This window comes from Lottia gigantea, assembly GCF_000327385.1.
Source record: "Lottia gigantea unplaced genomic scaffold LOTGIsca_49, whole genome shotgun sequence".
Lineage (NCBI taxonomy): Eukaryota > Metazoa > Mollusca > Gastropoda > Lottiidae > Lottia > Lottia gigantea.
The window spans coordinates 1873678-1893614 of NW_008709687.1; the positions used below are offsets into that span (position 1 = coordinate 1873678).

Consider the following 19937-nt stretch of genomic DNA (forward strand, 5'->3'; position numbering starts at 1 on the left):
TGTACCTTGTCGGTCTTATAAAGATGGACTGTTTACACTGAGGGAAATATTGTCAGTAAAGCTAATGAGGTTCACAGCACACGGGTCCTGTCATCAGCATGCCCATGCAAGGGAATGGAGATGAATGGAGTATTACTTCCTACTTTTCTGCACCGTATGCTCTAATGAAGTGTGCAACGGGGAACTGTCGAAGGATCTTTTAACGTGCACAGCTTGTAGCACGGTTTGTTGTCCCATCCGAACTACTCGATTTTTTTTTCATGTCAGCCCCTCCTACCTGCATCACTGACAAGGGGCAAACCGAGTCCAAAATTCAAGGTATTGTCTTGACCATATTTGAAAAAAATACCTAGTTTCGAATCCAGTTTTAATCATTTTTATTAGCACATTATCAGGTCCATTCAAAAATATTTTAGAGCAAAATGGTCTTAGCACATTGTATATATCTGTAATAAAACCAGTCCTCACTTCTTTGTTAGACTGTGCCCTATTCAAGACTCATGAATTGGTCAATGATTCAACTTCCGGTTAGAATGTCACTCTGATGTTTGAATGGAATAGAGCTATAGCTATCCCTAGCTATATAATATAAGATACCCTAGGTAGATAATATAACAGAAACCCCGTTCTGAAACTGGTGTTCAAATGACTGCATTATTTCCTTATGGTTGACTAGTCTTATTAAAATGCAGATCTCGATGTCGAGTGAATAATGAAGGCCAAAAAGTTAATTTTAACTACAAATATATCCATCTAAATTATATTGCCCATACACAACAATAACATTTATAGGAATTATACCCGAGCAAAAATCTCAAAAAAGCATGTGCACCAAGAGTTTAAAAACGGGTTGAATAGCATGTAGGGCTTACACAACGATGAAAAGAAACACACATGACTGACACAGCAACAACGCGAACAAGCTCTGAGAATGGTACGGATGGGAGCCACCCATGCACGTGCATCGCAAAATCCTTCGGTTGTTCCTGTGTTACTGTAATTTGTAATATGTGTTTTGTATTTGGTACATCTGCTTTGTATTTGGTTCATCTGTTTTGTATTTGGTACATCTGTTTTGTATTTGGTACATCTGTTTTGTATTTGGTACATCTGTTTTGTATTTGGTTTGTCTTTTTTTTTATTTGGTTCTACTGTTCGGTTTATTCTAAAACTTCAAATCCATCAAATTGATCGATAATCTAAAAGACAGATAGGTTCAAATTTCAATCAGACCATGAACATTCATCAAATTCACCAAAGGTTTCTGCCTGATATCTATTGTATCTTTATAAATATCTAGCTAAATGGTATTAGTGATAGTGACGTCATAATTTTGTCAAAGAGTGAGAATGGAAATAGAAATCAAACCACGATTTATTTCTAATCATTTTATTAAAAGCAACAGTTTAAGATATAAAAATAGAATTCTCAATAGATTCGTAACAAAAAAAGCTTAAAACTGAAAACAAAAAATAAAATAAACTCAATTCTTTTGGGTCTATGGGTTACTTCATTCACAATCCACGATCTGAAGGAATTCCTCTGAAATTCATGTTCAGTCACATTTTCACCAAAGGTTTAAAACAACATGTTAGATGTAGGTTAGATGTTCCGTCGATATAGAATACATATGTACAAGAAGAAGGATAAGCCTGCCTCATTAAGTTTTGTATGAAACAAATCCTTTGCTTCCTCATCAGAATCCAGTTCATAAAAGACTGCATTTCAACTTAACTTCCCCCAGTTCCAAAACTTTGGAAAGTCTACTATAGTCATCTTCAGGATCTGGCCTTTGACCATCCAAAGTATTGAATTCTAATAAATCATATATATCATTTTCTGAATCCTGCAACAAAATCACATGTAAATCTGAAAAATGTAAAATTGAACAGAGCATTTGATTAGGTGAATATTTTGACGATCTAGAACATGGGCTATGTGATAATTCTGTCAGATCATGGTTGGCTAGTGAAGGTAACAAAACATCTACATCTGAATTTTCATCAGACTGTGACAAAGAAGAACAGAACTAAAAAAGAAAAATTGCCAGAATGGAATCCAACAAAACATTAGTTAGCCAACTAGCCATGAAACAATCTAAAGCTGAATTTTCATCAGACAGGAAAGGAAGTGAGCTGAACAAAGAAAATGCCAGGTTAGAAACATTAGTTGGCCAACTAGCCATGAAACAATCTAGAGGACAAGATCTAACCTGGGAAATCTACACTTGATAACAAATAATATCTGTATATTATACTTACCATGTTTTGGATACTATTTCTGGACATATTATCTCTGGATGTTCCTGGTACATCATTTCTGTCTCTGGATGTTCCTGGTAGACAATATCTGAAATTATTGTCTCTGGATGTTCCTGGTACATCATTTCTGAAATTATTGTCTCTGGATGTTCCTGGTACATCATTTCTGACATTATCGTCTCTGGATGTTCCTGGTACATCATTTCTGAAATTATTGTCTCTGGATGTTCCTGGTACATCATTTCTGAAATTATTGTCTCTGGATGTTCCTGGTACATCATTTCTGAAATTATCGTCTCTGGATGTTCCTGGTACACCATATCTGAAATTATTATCTCTGGATGTTCCTGGTACACCATATCTGAAATTATTATCTCTGGATGTTTCCAGTACACCATTTATGAAAATATTGTCTCTGGATGTTTCGAGAATATCATTTGTAGAAATATTGTCTCTGGATGTTACCGGTAGCAATTCATCTATTGTTTCATAAATAGCTTCATCTGTAATTTAACAAAAATTAAATCTTTAAATATCAGAAATCACATTGAAACATTTAAAGCTCGGATATCATTTAAAACACCACTGGCCTTTTTCACAATGTACTAACTGAGATAAAACCAATTTGATTGGTTAATCGTAAACTCGATCAAATGACCACCCTGTAGTCAGAAATACCCAACCTCCAAAGCCCAATCTAATTTTAAACTTATAAAAATGAACTACCTTCTGTTGATGAACTTTCATCGGGTACCTCAATATGATAGTCAATTTTCTTTACTGGAAAAACAAACATGTTTTTCTATTACCGTGTAATAATCACCTAAATCTATATAAAACCTCAGAGTAAATATCTCTCTTCCAGGACATTCTTGACAACGTATAAAGATATTAATGATAACATAAGGCCATTTGTAATAACTGTACGAGGATATTTATATTGCATAAAGACAACATGCCTTACATGATTTTAAGATGGTGCGCATTACACAAGCATGCGCATTGTATTCGCAATTATACAGTAACAGTTCTCCCTCTATTATGAGTCTTCTTTCGTGACTAATGTTAAGGTGTAGGCACAGATTTTTGTCGCCGATTCGAATCTTGAGTAAAATCACGAGTGTGCTCGTATTCCACGACAAGATTATTGCGACTCTGACAGGTTTCATAATATTAAACAAGTTTGATATTTGTCGTCGATTATTTTATCGTCTGCAAGAGATCCACTCAAATTCATTTTCCTTTCAATTGCATGGTCATGTCGTGATTATCGATATAGTGGAAAACGACCAACTGGAGATTTTGTCTTCTCATACACCCGCAGCCGGTAAGCGAAACTCACGACAAGACTATAATCAGCGACAAAAATCGCCGACCAAGAGCGTTCGTGTGCCCGCACCCTTACTTAAAATGCCTGACCACTGAAATGCCATCTTACTCAGATACTGGACCTTGTTGTAAGTAGGCTTGAAAACAGACACTGCTGGAAAGGTTAGGCCTCTTATGTAATCTGCATTTTACTTACTTTGATATTTCTCGTGCCAGATAACTACCATAACAGGTATAACAATAAAAATAACTGTAGCAGCTACAACAATAACAAAACCAAAAACAAAATTAATAACAAATCTTACAGTACCAATCACATTATTCAGCGCTGCTTTCGTTTCAGTTTCTGAAAAAGAGACAAGTTGAATATTGGATTTCAATTTTATTTAGTTCGATAAAGATAAAGATTTACTATTAAATCATAGATACAGGATCATTAGAACAGATTCACTGGTACAGGATCACTGGCTCAGGATAACTAGAACAAGATCACTGGTATAGGATCACTTGAACAGGGTCACAGGTACATGATCATTAGAACAGATTCACTGGTACAGTATCACTGGTACAGGATCACTAGAGCAGGATCACTAGTAATGTAGTATAGGGTCACTGGTAAAGAATCACTGGCACATGATCACTAGTACAGGATCATTGATACAGGATTACTGGTAACAAATCACTAGAACCGGATTATTGGAACAGGATCACTTGTACAGGATCGCTAGAATGGGATCACTGGCACAGGATCGCTAGAACATGATCACTAGAAATATCACTGGTACAGGATCAAAGTATTTGTTACCGTTTCATGTCAAATGTCAGTGTATTGAGGAACAGAAACTATCCACTGTAAAATGTTGGATATTTATAAGCACATACCTGTAACACTTAAAGTAAATCCCTTCTTTGCTTTTCCATGAGTGTTGTTGACAAGACAGACGTAAACACCTTCATGAAAACTGCTGATGTTTACAATTTTCAAATCATTTTCGACCAATATATTCTCTGTTAAGTTAATCAAACCATTTGATCCAAGGATTTGAAAATGTTTCTCCCATGTTAAATCGCATTTTGGGTGACACTTAGCTGAACATCTTACTTCCAAATCGTCAGTTTCATTTACAGTTATCTCCCTTTGATCTGGCTCTAGTTCTACATTAATGGGTGCATCTAAAAATTATGTAAAAACTAAATTATTGAAAATTGGTAGCAAGACAAGAGAAGATACACAGACATAGTTAGATTACTAGTTTTAGCGATGGCTTTTTTTTGACTATAACTTTTTTATTGGCCTAGATCTCATCTTACGCTGCCGAAAATGATGGTTAACATTTCAAAATTGTACTTTAGTGTTTGAGCAATATAAGCCACCACATAGCACAACAGCGCCACCTTCAAACTATGTTCATGATCTAGGAATAATAATATGAACTTACGTTGAGGTTTATAGTAAAAGGTTTTACTCTCAGAAACATTATCACACTCTTCAATATTCAAAACTACAAAAAAAAACAATCTTGGTTTTATATGCAAAATTTAATTCAGAATTCAACAAAAAATATTTGAAAAGTTTTCAGAAATAAAAAATATATAAACTTTATTTTCATTAACTCGACAACATTATCAACATTGTGACAACGGTCTTGGAGCTCTATTAGCTCGTCAAGTTAAGATCGATAGTAACAACGGTCTTGGAGCTCTATTAGCCCGTAAAGTTAAGATCGATAGTAACAACGGTCTTGGAGCTCTATTAGCTCGTCAAGTTAAGATCGATAGTAACAACGGTCTTGGAGCTCTATTAGCTCGTCAAGTTAAGATCGATAGTAACAACGGTCTTGGAGCTCTATTAGCTCGTCAAGTTAAGATCGATAGTAACAACGGTCTTGGAGCTCTATTAGCTCGTCAAGTTAAGATCGATAGTAGCAACGGTCTTGGAGCTCTATTAGCTCGTCAAGTTAAGATCGATAGTAACAACGGTCTTGGAGCTCTATTAGCTCGTCAAGTTAAGATCGATAGTAACAACGGTCTTGGAGCTCTATTAGCTCGTCAAGTTAAGATCGATAGTAACAACGGTCTTGGAGCTCTATTAGCTCGTCAAGTTAAGATCGATAGTAACAACGGTCTTGGAGCTCTATTAGCTTGTCAAGTTAAGATCGATAGTAATTAAGGATGCGCATTATATTTACAATATTATATTGTACATTTAAATAAAAGTTCTTACAAAAGAAATCATATAACAGGATATTATAAATGAAACTGGTCATGGATTAAGATTATTATTCAATTATATTTACCATCATAATGTTTTGTGGTCTGTAGTCTTTCATAACAAGGGAGATATTCTGTAGCCAGACACGTAAAGTTTCCACCATTATGGTCTACAGTCACGTTAATTTGAGATAAAGTTGGATCTAATTCAGTCATTCTCATTCCATTTTTATACCACATTATATACATACAGTTATTGACCAGGTGACAAACTCCTATACTGGTTGAAACACTGTGACATTCTAGTTGTAAGATTGAAGTATAGTCATCTTCTGGTTTTAAAACAGGATTTGGTGGAGATCGTCCTTCAATTGTAGGTTTACCTTAAACACAATTTGTTTTAAAAAGTATAAAACATATACTGTGGGGTTGTAGCTAGCCGAGCAGACGGATGACGAACGGATAGCGAATGGATTGCCAACTTGTCCCTTTAAATCAAACTAATTACTAACCTGCGATAATTAAAGCTTTCTGTCCCAAATGAAATGAATGGAAATCTATCCAATATATTCCAGCATCTTCTTTTTGTAGTTTTGTCTTTTTTACAATGATGGCATCATTGGTCAGGAAGATTTTTGCAAAGCCATTGGCAAAAGACGTTAAATTACCATCAATATAAATTGTTTGATTTTTCTTAGAATCCATCTTATTTTTAAACAGAATAGCTAAACCTCTCTTAAGATCTAGAATCTGAAATTCGTTTTGGATGGTCTTCTTTCCATCATGTTCAGTGATATATTTGTTATACTCGTCTCTGAGATCAGAAAGTGAAAAATTTAACACCAGTTCCTTTCCAAGTCGACCAACAATTATTTTTGTATTCTTGCAATCTTTGCTTTCAACTGAAAAAAATTAAATATACATGATTTTCAGTGTATATGTATATATTATATATTTTAAGAAATTTGTATTGAAATTGTGTTTTACGTCATTTTTCCTGCGCAGTGCCGTTTATATGGAAAGAAAGAAACAACTATATTTTACAGTTAAAGGTGGGTTCCCTTATTTTCATTCATGAAATGAAATTGCTAATGTTTATATGAATAGAAAGTAGAGTTGTTCTAATGACTTGGAAAAATACCAATTTGTCTCACATGTCCATAATTAATTCATAATTAGCTAAAATAGAAGAGAATTACCAGCAGAATTAGAATGAGTGACCGATCAAGAAAGGTCAAAAGTCTTTTTTGTTTGTTTATCCAGACTGTACATACATGGACATTTATGCTTAATTATGATATGATTTCTAAATACATGATAATTCATTAGAAACACCAATTAATCAAATAGTTTGCTTAATTTGACACTAAAAAATAAGGAAACCCATCTTTAAGGATCCTTTCTACCAGCTGGTCCTTGGACAAACCTCTTTGCATTGATCTTTCCCATACCCATTTACAGCTGGAATTATGAGTGAAGATGACTTATTCAAGGTCACCGGACTATCACACGCCGATCGAGATCGGAACCCACAGCCACCATGTGCTCGACGTAACCATGCAAACGACGTCATATTAAGAACCAACTGTGTTATAGAACGTCACAAAAAATGAAAGTGACTGACCCGGCTTTGGCTCCCCAACTTTCAATTTTTTTATCATTTTATATAGTGAAAGAATAGCCTGTGGTCCCCCTCCCCCCTCACCTGGAACATTTTGTAGCCCCTGCTCGGCCCATCATCTGATGTTTCCTAGAAAAGCCACTGTTCCTGAGTGAAAATCTGGGATTATAGATACAGTAGAAAATATACGAAGTGAACACACGAGGTATCATCGTATCAAAACCACACACCCGTTCGTCAAACTTCCTCGAGGCCGTGGTAATATAAGTGTGGGAAATTACGTATTCATAGAAAAATATTGTCCAATCAAACATCTTTCTAGGTAATCTCAACCAATCAAATAAATTCACTCGTTTTAGACGCTTTCTTCGCGAACGCAAACAAAACAAAAGCAGTGTGTCATAAATGTTTTGATTAATATGGACAATACAGAATTGAGTAAGAATTTCGGCAAAGAATTGAAGCTGGCAGAAAATCAAACCATTACTGTTACCATTACTCTATTCTACCTTAACTGTGTGCTGATTGGTCAGATATAAATAGTACCAATCTCATTTCCACGCCCACAAAACGAAGTGTAGTGGGTTTAGTTTAATACGGGTTAATAAGACAATGTCAAAACCAGTATTCGGGATTCGATGGCGAAATATTTACGGGTTTGTACACCATTCTATTGTATCGATAATCCACTACGAGACACTTCACCTCGTCTTCTTCCACCTTAAGTCAACTTGTTTTCAATTTCCAGTTATAGAGGTGTACAGCCCACGGGTCTCGTTCTTTTTCATTCCTCATCAACAGTTATAGTTAAAACTTTTAAAAGTTTTTTCTAACAATAAAATCCTAGGTTAGAGGGATAGATTCTGTTTCACCGATAGTACCTTAGTCTTAGGAACGAGAATTGTTTAGCTAAGTTTATCAGTCCATCGAAATTAGAGCCTTTAAATCCATAGGTCTTCAGAATTATCTACGTTTGAAAGTTAAAATGACTTTGCTATATAGAAAAAACATATACATTATATAAATAGAAAGTGAAATGTCTAGGTTTACTTGAAGGCACTATGTGATTTTCGTATAATTCTAGTACTATCCACATATATTTTCAAAACCCAAATCAACCCCCTAAAATGGAGAACCTGTACCTTTAAGAATCCAACGCTTTAGATTCATCAATATATTATGTCATTATGGCCTAATAAAAGATTTTAATGTAAAATGTTAATGAAACCTTCTTTTTCTGAATCATTGGTGAAACTGTACCCATGTTAGATCTCTTTCATATGGTAAAAACGATTTGACCTTTTTATCTTCCCAAAAAGATTATTGAATTATTACCATGAATGTGTAAAATGTATTTTATATCATTCAGATGTTTGAAGGGTATAGAGACCCTAGCTAGATAATATAACAGAGAGGCCCGTTCTGAAACTGATGTTTAAATGACTGTATTATTTCCTTAATGTTACTAATCTGATTAAAATACAGGTCTCGATGTTTAATTGTTTTTTGTAGTCATTATACTTTAAATATATGCATCTTTTCGAATTTCAACAGTTTAAAATTTGTGTCCCATGTTTCTATATCTAAATTCCCCAGTATTGTTGTCGACGAGAACGAGCGGTCCCCTTAATACGGGTATATGAATCCGTCGACAGGAACGGGCACACGAGTGAATTTTTTGAGTGATTCTAAGGTGAGAAAGTGCGCTGGTATTTGCTCTTGGCTCTCGACTGTAATAGATTTCAACAATACCTGTTTGAAGACAGCAAACCAGCATTACAACAATCCACAGCATTTTATATCACTTTCATAGAAACAGACAAATTAAAACACATGAATTCAACCCTGGACCGTTAACACTATTTAAGTTTTCCTTTAGAGGGCATGCTGTTCGACACAATATATCAATAAATTCTAGTTTCAATTTCCTTGAATTTATTTTCATATGGCTGGATAATCAAGAAATAGTATTTTCATATGGCTGGATAATCAAGAAATAGCCTAGAAGGTAGTCAATATCCAAATATATTGGGTGATATAGAAATACCACTGTTAAAATAGTGCTCAATACATCAATTGTATAGTGCTCAATACATCAATTGTAGAGTGATATAGAAATGCCACTGTTAAAATAGTGCTCAATACATCAATTGTAGAGTGATATAGAAATACCACTGTTAAAATAGTGCTCAATACATCAATTGTAGAGTGATATCGAAATACACTGTTAAAATAGTGCTCAATACATCAATTGTAGAGTGATATAGAAATACCACTGTTACAATAGTGCTCAATACATCAATTGTAGAGTGATATAGAAATGCCACTGTTAAAATAGTGCTCAATACATCAATTGTAGAGTGATATAGAAATACTACTGTTAAAATAGTGCTCAATACATCAATTGTAGAGTGATATAGAAATACCACTGTTAAAATAGTGCTCGATACATCAATTGTTGAGCGATATAGAAATACCACTGTTAAAATAGTGCTCAATACATCAATTGTAGAGCGATATAGAAATACTACTGTTAAAATAGTGCTCAATACATCAATTGTAGAGCGATATAGAAATACTACTGTTAAAATAGTGCTCAATACATCAATTGTAGAGTGATATAGAAATACTACTGTTAAAATAGTGCTCAATACATCAATTGTAGAGTGATATAGAAATACTACTGTTAAAATAGTGCTCAATACATCAATTGTAGAGCGATATAGAAATATTTAAACAAAACCTGAAACATGTTGTTTTCAAGTCAGTTAACCTGATAGTTCAGCTTGAGTAACAACATGTTTCAGGTTCTATTTTTGTATTCTGAATAGTGGCAGTGATGTCATAATCTTGAGAATAGAAATAGAAACTAAACCAGGTTTTGTATCTAAAACTTTATTAAAAGCATCAGACCAGGATATAAAAAAAGAATTAAAAACAACGGTAAAATATGAATGATAAAAGTATAATGAAAGATGATAATCGATCAAAAAAAAGCTTAAAAGCCGAACATTCTAAATTCTCTGGGTTTACTACACTCGCAATCCGTGATCTTAGGAATTCTTCTGAAAATTGTGTTCAAGCAATATAAGAAATGTCTAAAATATAGAACGATCATATAATGCAGTGTGAAACAATGAATATCTAAGAATTATTCCTTATGGGAGACAAAACTTTTTAACAGACAATTTGGTATGTTTAAACATTTTTCTCGACTTTTACCTTTTATGTCACAGAAGAATATGAACATTTTATTGGAAGAATAATATATACAAAACATCAAGTTCACTGAGATTGACTGAACATTTCATTTCACCTTCTGTCCAATTTAACATCAGTAGTTCTAACGGTTATACAAAGCCAATACAGAGTTGATAAACCCAGTCACAAAGTGGTACCAAGTGTACAGGAAGAATGAGCCTCAGTTAGTTGTCACGAAACACTTCCTTTGCGATCTTCTTCCTCAGCAGAATCCGATACCATTGCATGGAGTCTCGGCGGTGTTTCTTGGTAAGTCTAGTATAGCCATCTTCAGGATCATGAAGTCTGTTAACATTGGAAGTATTGATCTCTAATGAAGCATATGTACCATTTTCTGGATTCTGAAACACATATAGACCGGATTATTAAAAAAATGATAGAAACTGTAAGACTCTTTCTTTTCACATTATTCTCGATACTACTGTATTCAGCTGAATTTTGAACACGAGTCGTCATTTTAACATTCAAACGCGGATATTTCTGCACACGCGTGTATTTGAAGGCTCAAGTTTCGACGTTGAGCTGCGAACACGATTACTGGTTGGCGTGGCTTAAAAAATTCCCGTTTCTGAGACTAAAGTATGATTGGTCAATAAGAATGGCGCATCTGTCCCTTTAAGTTTGGCAACAAGTGTACTTACGTTGTTTTGTTCACCATTTCTGGAATTGTCTCTGGATGTTCCTGGTAACAATTCAACCTGATGCAACTCCATTGATTCATTATCACCTTCATCTCTTAAGTTTCCTGGTAACAATTCAACCTGATGCGACTCCATTGATTCATTATCACCTTCATCTCTTAAGTTTCCTGGTAACAATTCAACCTGATGCAACTCCATTAATTCATAATCATCTTCATCTCTTATATGTCCTGGTAAAGATTCATCCATTAATTCGTCTGTAAATAACCAAAATTAATTCTTTAAATTGTTGATCATATGTTGCACCAAAAGATAGTATTTCATGAACTGGAAACGTATGTCAATTCAAAAGGAGTTCAATCAAATCATTAATTCTGAGTCAAGTTTAAATCTCTTTAATCTCGTACAGTGTATTTTGGAACAGACGATTCTGGACAAGATCAGATCAAGTGAATGGAAGAGATGAACGTGATTATCCAACATTGTTAGATATCTTGAACAATTTCAGTTGCCCATCGTTTTCTTAATAAGGGGTCCTTCGATCCATATCCACTGCGATGGGGTCAATAATATATTTTAAGTCATCCGTCACTTGAGCCAACTTAAAAGTTCTTTCTCCCCCATTCCTCCATCGCCAAACCGTCCTACGTTTCCCAAAACACCAAACCAAACCCCAAAAAGCCAACCAACCTTCTCCTGATGACCTTTCTTCGGGTATTACATTAAGATAGTAATTTTTCTTTTCTGAAAAATGAAAGAAACATGTTTTAGCTACAGCTAGTACTTGATGGATTGTGGAGGAAGTAGAAATACCATCTCTCTCAGAGGATCACAGACCTTCGAAATTACACAAAGTTAGCCCACAAACAGTTAATGACTTACTGTGATATTTATTATACATATGTTAACTATAATAACAACTACAATAACAACTCGAATAATAATTAATGACTTACTCTGATATTTCTTGTATATGATAACTATAATAACAACGACAATAACAATAACAACTCGAATAATAATTAATGACTTACTCTGATATTTCTTGTATATGATAACTATAATAACAACGACAATAACAGCTACTACAATAGCAGTAAAGAAAGCAGCTATTACAACAACAACACCAACTACAACCTTTGTTAAATATTTCAGAATTAATACTTTGTTCTCAGCTTCTGAAAAAGATAAAAGTCAGAGTGTAAAGTGGATTAGCGTAATTGAGGACATTTGGTACCGGATCATTGGTGCAGGATCATTGGTATTATAAGGATCACTGGTATTATAAGGATCACTGGTATCACAAGGATCACTGGTATTAAAAGGATCACTGGTATTATAAGGATCACTGGTATTATAAGGATCACTGGTATCACAAGGATCACTGGTATTATAAGGATTTATAACATAATTCTATCCTTAAATTGTATTCGAATAAATCATTAGTATTTCTCAGGTTGTATGCATGGTTATCATTTAATTGTATCTGATTATTTAGGTATTCAGGGGTTCAGTTTTGGTAACTTTTAGTCCTGAGTGCGTCTAACTGAAGATTTTCTAAGACGTCTTTTAGTTTTGCAGTGCACCTATCCCATTTGACATCACAATAATCGAAGATTTATGTTAAATTGGATTTGTTTAGTGCTAGTGTTTCAGTTTTCAGAGAGTTGTCCAAATGTTAATTCGTTAAGGACATTCGCACTAGCTGTGGGGTCATTAATATTCAAATATAGACAGGTGTCGTCTGAAAATAGTCGTATGTTGGATCTTTAATTATTGACAATATCATTTATATTAATTAAATACAATAAAGGATCAAGGACGGAGCCCTGCGGAACACCAGTTGTTACAGTTCTGGGATCAGAAGAACCTCACTTACAACAACTCAAAATACCTTTCAAATCCTCACCTTTACTGACAGTTCTCTCCTTTTCGTCTGGCACTAGTTCTGCACCATTTGAAACATCTGAAATTTTTTTTTATAAAACCGCTTTAGGAATGATCAGTATTGACTTATTGGCGAGAAGATTTTATTTAGTAAACCATGCGATGGGTCCAATCTAAATATTTATAAAAATCAACTGACACATTGTCTAATTTCAATCTAGGTAAAACTGGATTTTGTTCAGTGCTGGTGTTTTAGTTTTTATCGAGTTTCAGATATAGACTGGTGTCGTCTGCAAATAATCGTATGTGACATCTTATATCATTTATATAAATTGAAAACAATTTTTTTTTTGTTGATATCAAAATAGTAATTGTAGGGACTTGTCAGAACATTCTCCTGTATGACTTTCGACGTTTTGTAGGGGTCATTCTGACAAAAGTTTGGATTGTTTATGTCCATAAGTTTGGGCAAATTGGTCAAAATAATTGGGTTTGTTTACGAGATCACTAGTGCAGAATCACTGGCAAAGGATCAATGGTAAAGGATCACTATCATAGGATCGCTAATACAGTGATACAGAATCACAAAGTATCACTGGTAAAAATCACCGGTAAAATTTACTAGTACTGGATCACTGGTACAGGATCACTTGTGAGAGATCACTGATACAGGATCACTAATAAAGATCACTAGTAAATGATCACTGGTAAATTATCAATGATACAGGATCAGTAGTACAGAATCACTAATACGATCATTGGTAAGGATCAATGGTAAAGAATCACTGATACGACCACTAGTGAAGGATCACTGGTACAGGATCACTAGTGAAGGATCACTGGTACAGGATCACTGGTAAAGGGTCACAGGTAAAGGATCACTGGTACAGGATCACTTGTACAAGATCATTGATACAGGATCAGTAATAAAAATCACTGGTACAGGATCAGATAGTCTGAGACCATTTCATGTCAAATGTGAGTGTATTGAGGAACAGAAACTATCCACTGTAAAATGTTGGATATTTATAAGCACATACCTGTAACACTTAAAGTAAATCCCTTCTTTGCTTTTCCATGAGTGTTGTTGACAAGACAGACGTAAACACCTTCATGAGAACTGTTGATGCTCACAATTTTCAAATCTTTTCCAAACCAATTCTCGGTTATGAAAAACAAACCATTTGATTCAAGGACTTGAAAATCTTTTTCCCATGTCACATTGCACTTTGGGTGACACTTAGCTGAACATCTTACTTCTAAATCCTCATTTTTATTTACAGTTATCTCCCTTTGATCTGGCTCTAGTTTCACATTAATGTGAGCATCTGAAAATAAATTAAGTAAAAAACTGTATCATTAAAAAATTCGTAGCATGACAAAAGGACATACTCAAACATAGCATAACGGCGCCACCTTCAAACAATGATCATGATAGAGGAATAATAATATGAACTTACGTTGAGGTTTATAGTAAAAGGTTTTACTCTCAGAGACATTATCACACTCTTCAATATTCAAAACTACAAAAAAAAACAATCTTGGTTTTATATGCAAAATTACAGTTGAATTATGCAATATTTTCTTCATAACTGCAAAATACATAGAAATTTGAATATAAAATTAAATCTGAATTCAACAAAAAAATAATCTTCAGAAATAATGATATAAGCTTTATTTGTATGTGCATCGAGGACACTGATAGCATCAATTTGCACTATTTCAATTTTTAATCAGACGTCTATGGCTCTAGCAATTCAACTAAAACTAGGTGTTTGATGACGTCACTTATCGCGAAGGGCTTTATGCAATAAAGCATTATTCACAATTAGTGACGTCATCAAACACCTAGTTTTAGTGAAATTGCAGGAACCACAGATGGTGCAACTTGATGCTATCAGTGACCTCGATATGCATAAAAAATTAATAAAACCTATTTACAATCTCTTTAACTCGACAACATTATCTATACAAACATAGTAACAACGGTCTTGGAGCTCTATTAGCTCGTCAAGTTAAGATCGATAGTAACAACGGTCTTGGAGCTCTATTAGCTCGTCAAGTTAAGATCGATAGTAACAACGGTCTTGGAGCTCTATTAGCTCGTCAAGTTAAGATCGATAGTAACAACGGTCTTGGAGCTCTATTAGCTCGTCAAGTTAAGATCGATAGTAACAACGGTCTTGGAGCTCTATTAGCTCGTCAAGTTAAGATCGATAGTAACAACGGTCTTGGAGCTCTATTAGCTCGTCAAGTTAAGATCGATAGTAACAACGGTCTTGGAGCTCTATTAGCTCGTCAAGTTAAGATCGATAGTAACAACGGTCTTGGAGCTCTATTAGCTCGTCAAGTTAAGATCGATAGTAACAACGGTCTTGGAGCTCTATTAGCTCGTCAAGTTAAGATCGATAGTAACAACGGTCTTGGAGCTCTATTAGCTCGTCAAGTTAAGATCGATAGTAATTAAGGATGCGCATTATATTTACAATTATATTGTACATTTAAATAAAAATTCTTACAAAAGAAATCATATAACAGGATATTATAAATGAAACTGGTCATGGATTAAGATTATTATTCAATTATATTTACCATCAAAATGTTTTGTGGTCTGTAGTCTTTCATAACAAGGGAGATATTCTGTAGCCAGACACGTAAAGTATCCACCATTATGGTCTACTGTCACGTTAATTTGAGATAACGTTGGATCTAATTCAGTCATTCTCATTCCATTTTTATACCACATTATATACATAGAGTTATTGACCAGTTGACAATCTCCTATACTGGTTGAAACACTGTGACATTCTAGTTGTAAGATTGAAGTATAGTCATCTTCTGGTTTTAAAACAGGATTTGGTGGAGATCGTCCTTCAATTGTGGGTTTGCCTGAAACACAAAATAGCAATGTAGTATGTGGCACCACACAGGATATGCTTACTCTTCAAGACACCTGATACCACTTAACTTTATTATATTCTTTCCCTTTTATGATTGATATGCTCTATCATATGAAAAGTTCATCAGCCAATGTATTGCCAAACTGTAATTTTAGATTGTGTGTTTCATTTTACATTGAGATTCTTAGTAGGGCCTATTTGTTTTGGGGTTTTTTTCATCAAGGTTTTCTGAATGAGCTCTACTGTATTAAATAATGTAGTGATCATGCTCTATCTTCGGAGACACCTTATGCCACTCTGCAACTGGGTGGATCCACTTGGTATTCATCTTGGAGAGTGAACTATTATCTCTGCATTCTTGTAGAATTACACCATTTGCTTACCTGCTATAATCAAAGCTTTCTGTCCCAAATGAATTAAATCGAGATTGATCCAATATATTCCAGCATCTTCTTTTTGTAGTTTTGTTTTTTTTACCATGAAGGCATCATCAGTCATGGTGATTTCTGTCCCACTTCTGATCAGATTATTTGATTTACCATGTATAAAAATTATATCTTCATTTTTAGAATTCATCTTATTTCTAAACCGAATATTTGAGTCATTTTTGAGATCCTGGATCGTAGTTTCACTTTCTTTAAACTTTCTTACACTATCACGTTCAATGATATATTTGTTATACTCGTCTCTGATATCAGAAAGTAAAAAAATTAACACCAGTTCCTTTCCAAGTTGACCAACAATTATTTCTGTTTTATCACACTCTTCACAAACAACTGAAAAAAATATTACAGAATTGAACTGAAATGTAATTTTACTAAACTCCGTGTTTATTCCTGAACCTGATTGGGCTAATAAAGATGGGCAGTGTACACTAAGGGAAATTTTGCAACAACAGCATCAAGCCTACTTGTTGTTAATCTCCAACTATTGAATGTCATTGAATGAGATTGCCGACACTCGATTGTAAAGGTCATTGGTCGGAGAGTGGCGCGTGATTGTCATCTATAAATAGCTTGCAACATCACCAGTACGTGATAAATTTCGTTGGATTACAATGGAGAGCGACAAAAAGGAAATAATAACATAAACGAAGTTTGATTAGATTGATAATTCACAGCACCCCCCCCCCCCTCCCCCAACCCCCACACACAGAAATACAATCCATTTATTCATTCTCAATATATCAGTTAAAAATATCTTAATGTTTTTAAATGGCTTTAAGTATGTCATATAAAATTACAATAAAAATAGACCCCGACTCACATCCTCATTCAATACAATAATTGAAAGAAATTTAGAAATATCACGCATAAATGAGCAGAGCACAAAACAGATATTTTATGACTGCAGTGAAAGAAAAAAGGAAATAAATCCAATGAATTTCTAGTCCGAGGTATATTATTTTAAGGAAATTTGCTCCTTTCGTACAGTTGTTGTATTTCTGCGAAGACTGTTTACATATATTCAAGACATAAATCAACCCCCGAAAATGTCAATTGTTTATTCCTTTTTATATCCATTGTATGAGATTCCTCTTAAAGTAGAACTCGTATGATTCTTTTCCTTTTCTCAATAGATTACAATGTAACCAGCAATGAAATAAACAAACCCCAAATTCACTATCCTTGGATACTTTTTTTATATATATATTATTTGTGAAAGCTGTGAATTTGTACATCAGAAAACTGTTTTAAACATTTCGCTAAGTTAATTAGAACTTAAACAACGGTTCTTTTAAATATTAAAATCACCTATTTTCAAAACTGCATATTTAGATATAAGAAATCGTTAGAAAGCCAATGAAAGGCACATTGTAATAACATCACACTGAATGTTGTCAAAGTTTAAAATCTCCCGAGGATACAAAAATTCACCATGTGGACTAATGAAGATGGGCAACGCCATGCAGGGTGCAACTGTAGAGGGATCTTTAACGTGCACAGCCTGTAGCAAACAGGGCCTCGGTAGATTGTCCCATCCGAACGACTACATGCCTTTTCCATGTCAGCTCCTCTTACCTGGGGGTCAGGTACAAAAGCTATAAGCCTTCAGAACTTGGTTTATCAAAAAGGAACTGATTGCAAATTATGCAAAGACAAAGTGAAAAAAAGGCGACTAGAGGACCGAGGTATTTTTCCAACTTACACTTCAAAAGAAATTTGAGAACAATCGGATTAAAGATGCCTTAAATCTTTACTATTTTTAGCATTTTTCAATATGGCGGCTAAACGGTTTAGAATTAGTATATATTGCAAAGGTACAAAATGAAGATGTTGATGGTACAAATTTTGTGGAATTACAAATTTGCAAGTTTTAGCAAAACATAGTACGAAAACTCCGATTTTGTGATTTTCAGACAGTTTCGGACATTTGGTTTCCGTAAATCTTTGAAAAACGTTGGGGTTTTTTTTGGAATCACAATTGATAACCTCTACATATCTACCACGTTTCATGATAATTTAATAAAAATTAAAAGAAATTCGTGATTGCTGCAGTCTACTTGAAAAATTTACACACAAAATATTTGATGAAAATCGAACAAAAGATAATCGAACTCGAAAGCTGTAATAATTGTTAAAATGCATAATGAGAGATTTCATCAATACCTGTTTGAAGACAGAACATCAACATTACAACAATCCACAGCATTTTATATCACACTTTCATAGAAACAGACAAACTAAAACACATGAAATACGCGCACTGACACTTGCTGAGTTTTTCTTCAGAGTACATGCTGTTCATCACACCGTAAATTCTAGTTTCAATTTGACAAAATTTAACACAATGTAAGGAAGTTTTTCAATTCTAGTTTTGATTGAAGAAATTGAACACGAGGTAGACCTAAGGAAGTTTTTCAATTCTAGTTTCGATTTAAGAAATTTAACACGAGGTAAGGAAGTTAATACCAACTGGTTAATATTCAGGTAACCAGATCAGACGACAAGTTTCGTATGCTTTATGTCTTTTTCCAGCCTAAACCATTTGTCCTCAAGAATAATGGCTATTGTAGTACAGTCCCTAGAATAGATTTCCACAATACCTGTTCTTAGACAGCAAATCAACATTAAAACAATCCACAGCATTTTACATCACTTTCATAGACACAGAAAAGTTAAAGGGATAGGTACGCCATTTATTTCATCAATCATACTTAATTCTCAGAAACTGGATTTTTTTTTAGCTAAGCCAATCATTAGCCTAATAGTATTCACAGCCCACCGTCGAGCTTTGAACCTTCAAATTCACGTGTGTCCAGAATTTTCTGCGTTTGAATGTTAAAATGACGACTCGTTGAAAAGACAAATATAGAAATAGTGTTTGAAAATCCTAGTTTGAAATATTTTAAAGGAATTATGTAATTTTCGTACATTTCTAGTACTTCTTAAGACAAGAAGAAGAAACAATTTTTTTCTACTTTCAATTTCCTTGAGCTGGGTTAATCGTTTCTGGATAATCCAAAATGAACATGAAATGAAATGTGTTTAGTTGCATCTACCAAATGGGCTCTATAGCACCTCTGGATAATCGAGAAAATAGACTAGAAAGTCGTCATATAACAGAATTCACCAGGAAATATTTTATAACAGAGTACTTTGATATTAAAGACATGTGTTATACCATAATATAATCTCTAGTGTTTTTTGTTATATTATGTTCTCTCCGCCTCTAAATGTGGTTAAAATCTTATAGAAAGTAGTCATTACCCAGTCTAAAAGTACTGAATTGTGGCGATACCTTTGTTTAGGGCTTTCACTTTTGTTAAATATTAATTAGACAGGGGTCGAGAAAGGGATATTGCTTAGGAGGCATGAACAAAAAA

At 34.2% G+C, this 19937-nt stretch overlaps 2 protein-coding genes across 2 annotated transcripts; both read right to left on the reverse strand.

The window, feature by feature from the left end:
• Positions 1-2314: 2314 nt before the first annotated feature.
• LOTGIDRAFT_57854 (hypothetical protein) lies at positions 2315-2629 on the reverse strand (the record flags this gene model as incomplete). Its single annotated transcript, XM_009061505.1, has 1 exon — positions 2315-2629. A coding segment is annotated over one exon (315 nt), but the record flags the coding sequence as incomplete, so codon positions are not given.
• An 8218-nt stretch (positions 2630-10847) lies between these two features.
• Positions 10848-17088, reverse strand: LOTGIDRAFT_165142 (hypothetical protein; the record flags this gene model as incomplete). Its single annotated transcript, XM_009061658.1, has 11 exons — positions 10848-11024; positions 11325-11581; positions 12015-12068; positions 12281-12304; positions 12359-12502; positions 13234-13290; positions 14252-14539; positions 14672-14734; positions 15804-16100; positions 16495-16887; positions 17022-17088. The coding sequence occupies 11 exons, from the start codon at positions 17086-17088 to the stop codon at positions 10848-10850; spliced, it is 1821 nt and encodes a 606-aa protein (XP_009059906.1).
• Positions 17089-19937: the final 2849 nt, after the last annotated feature.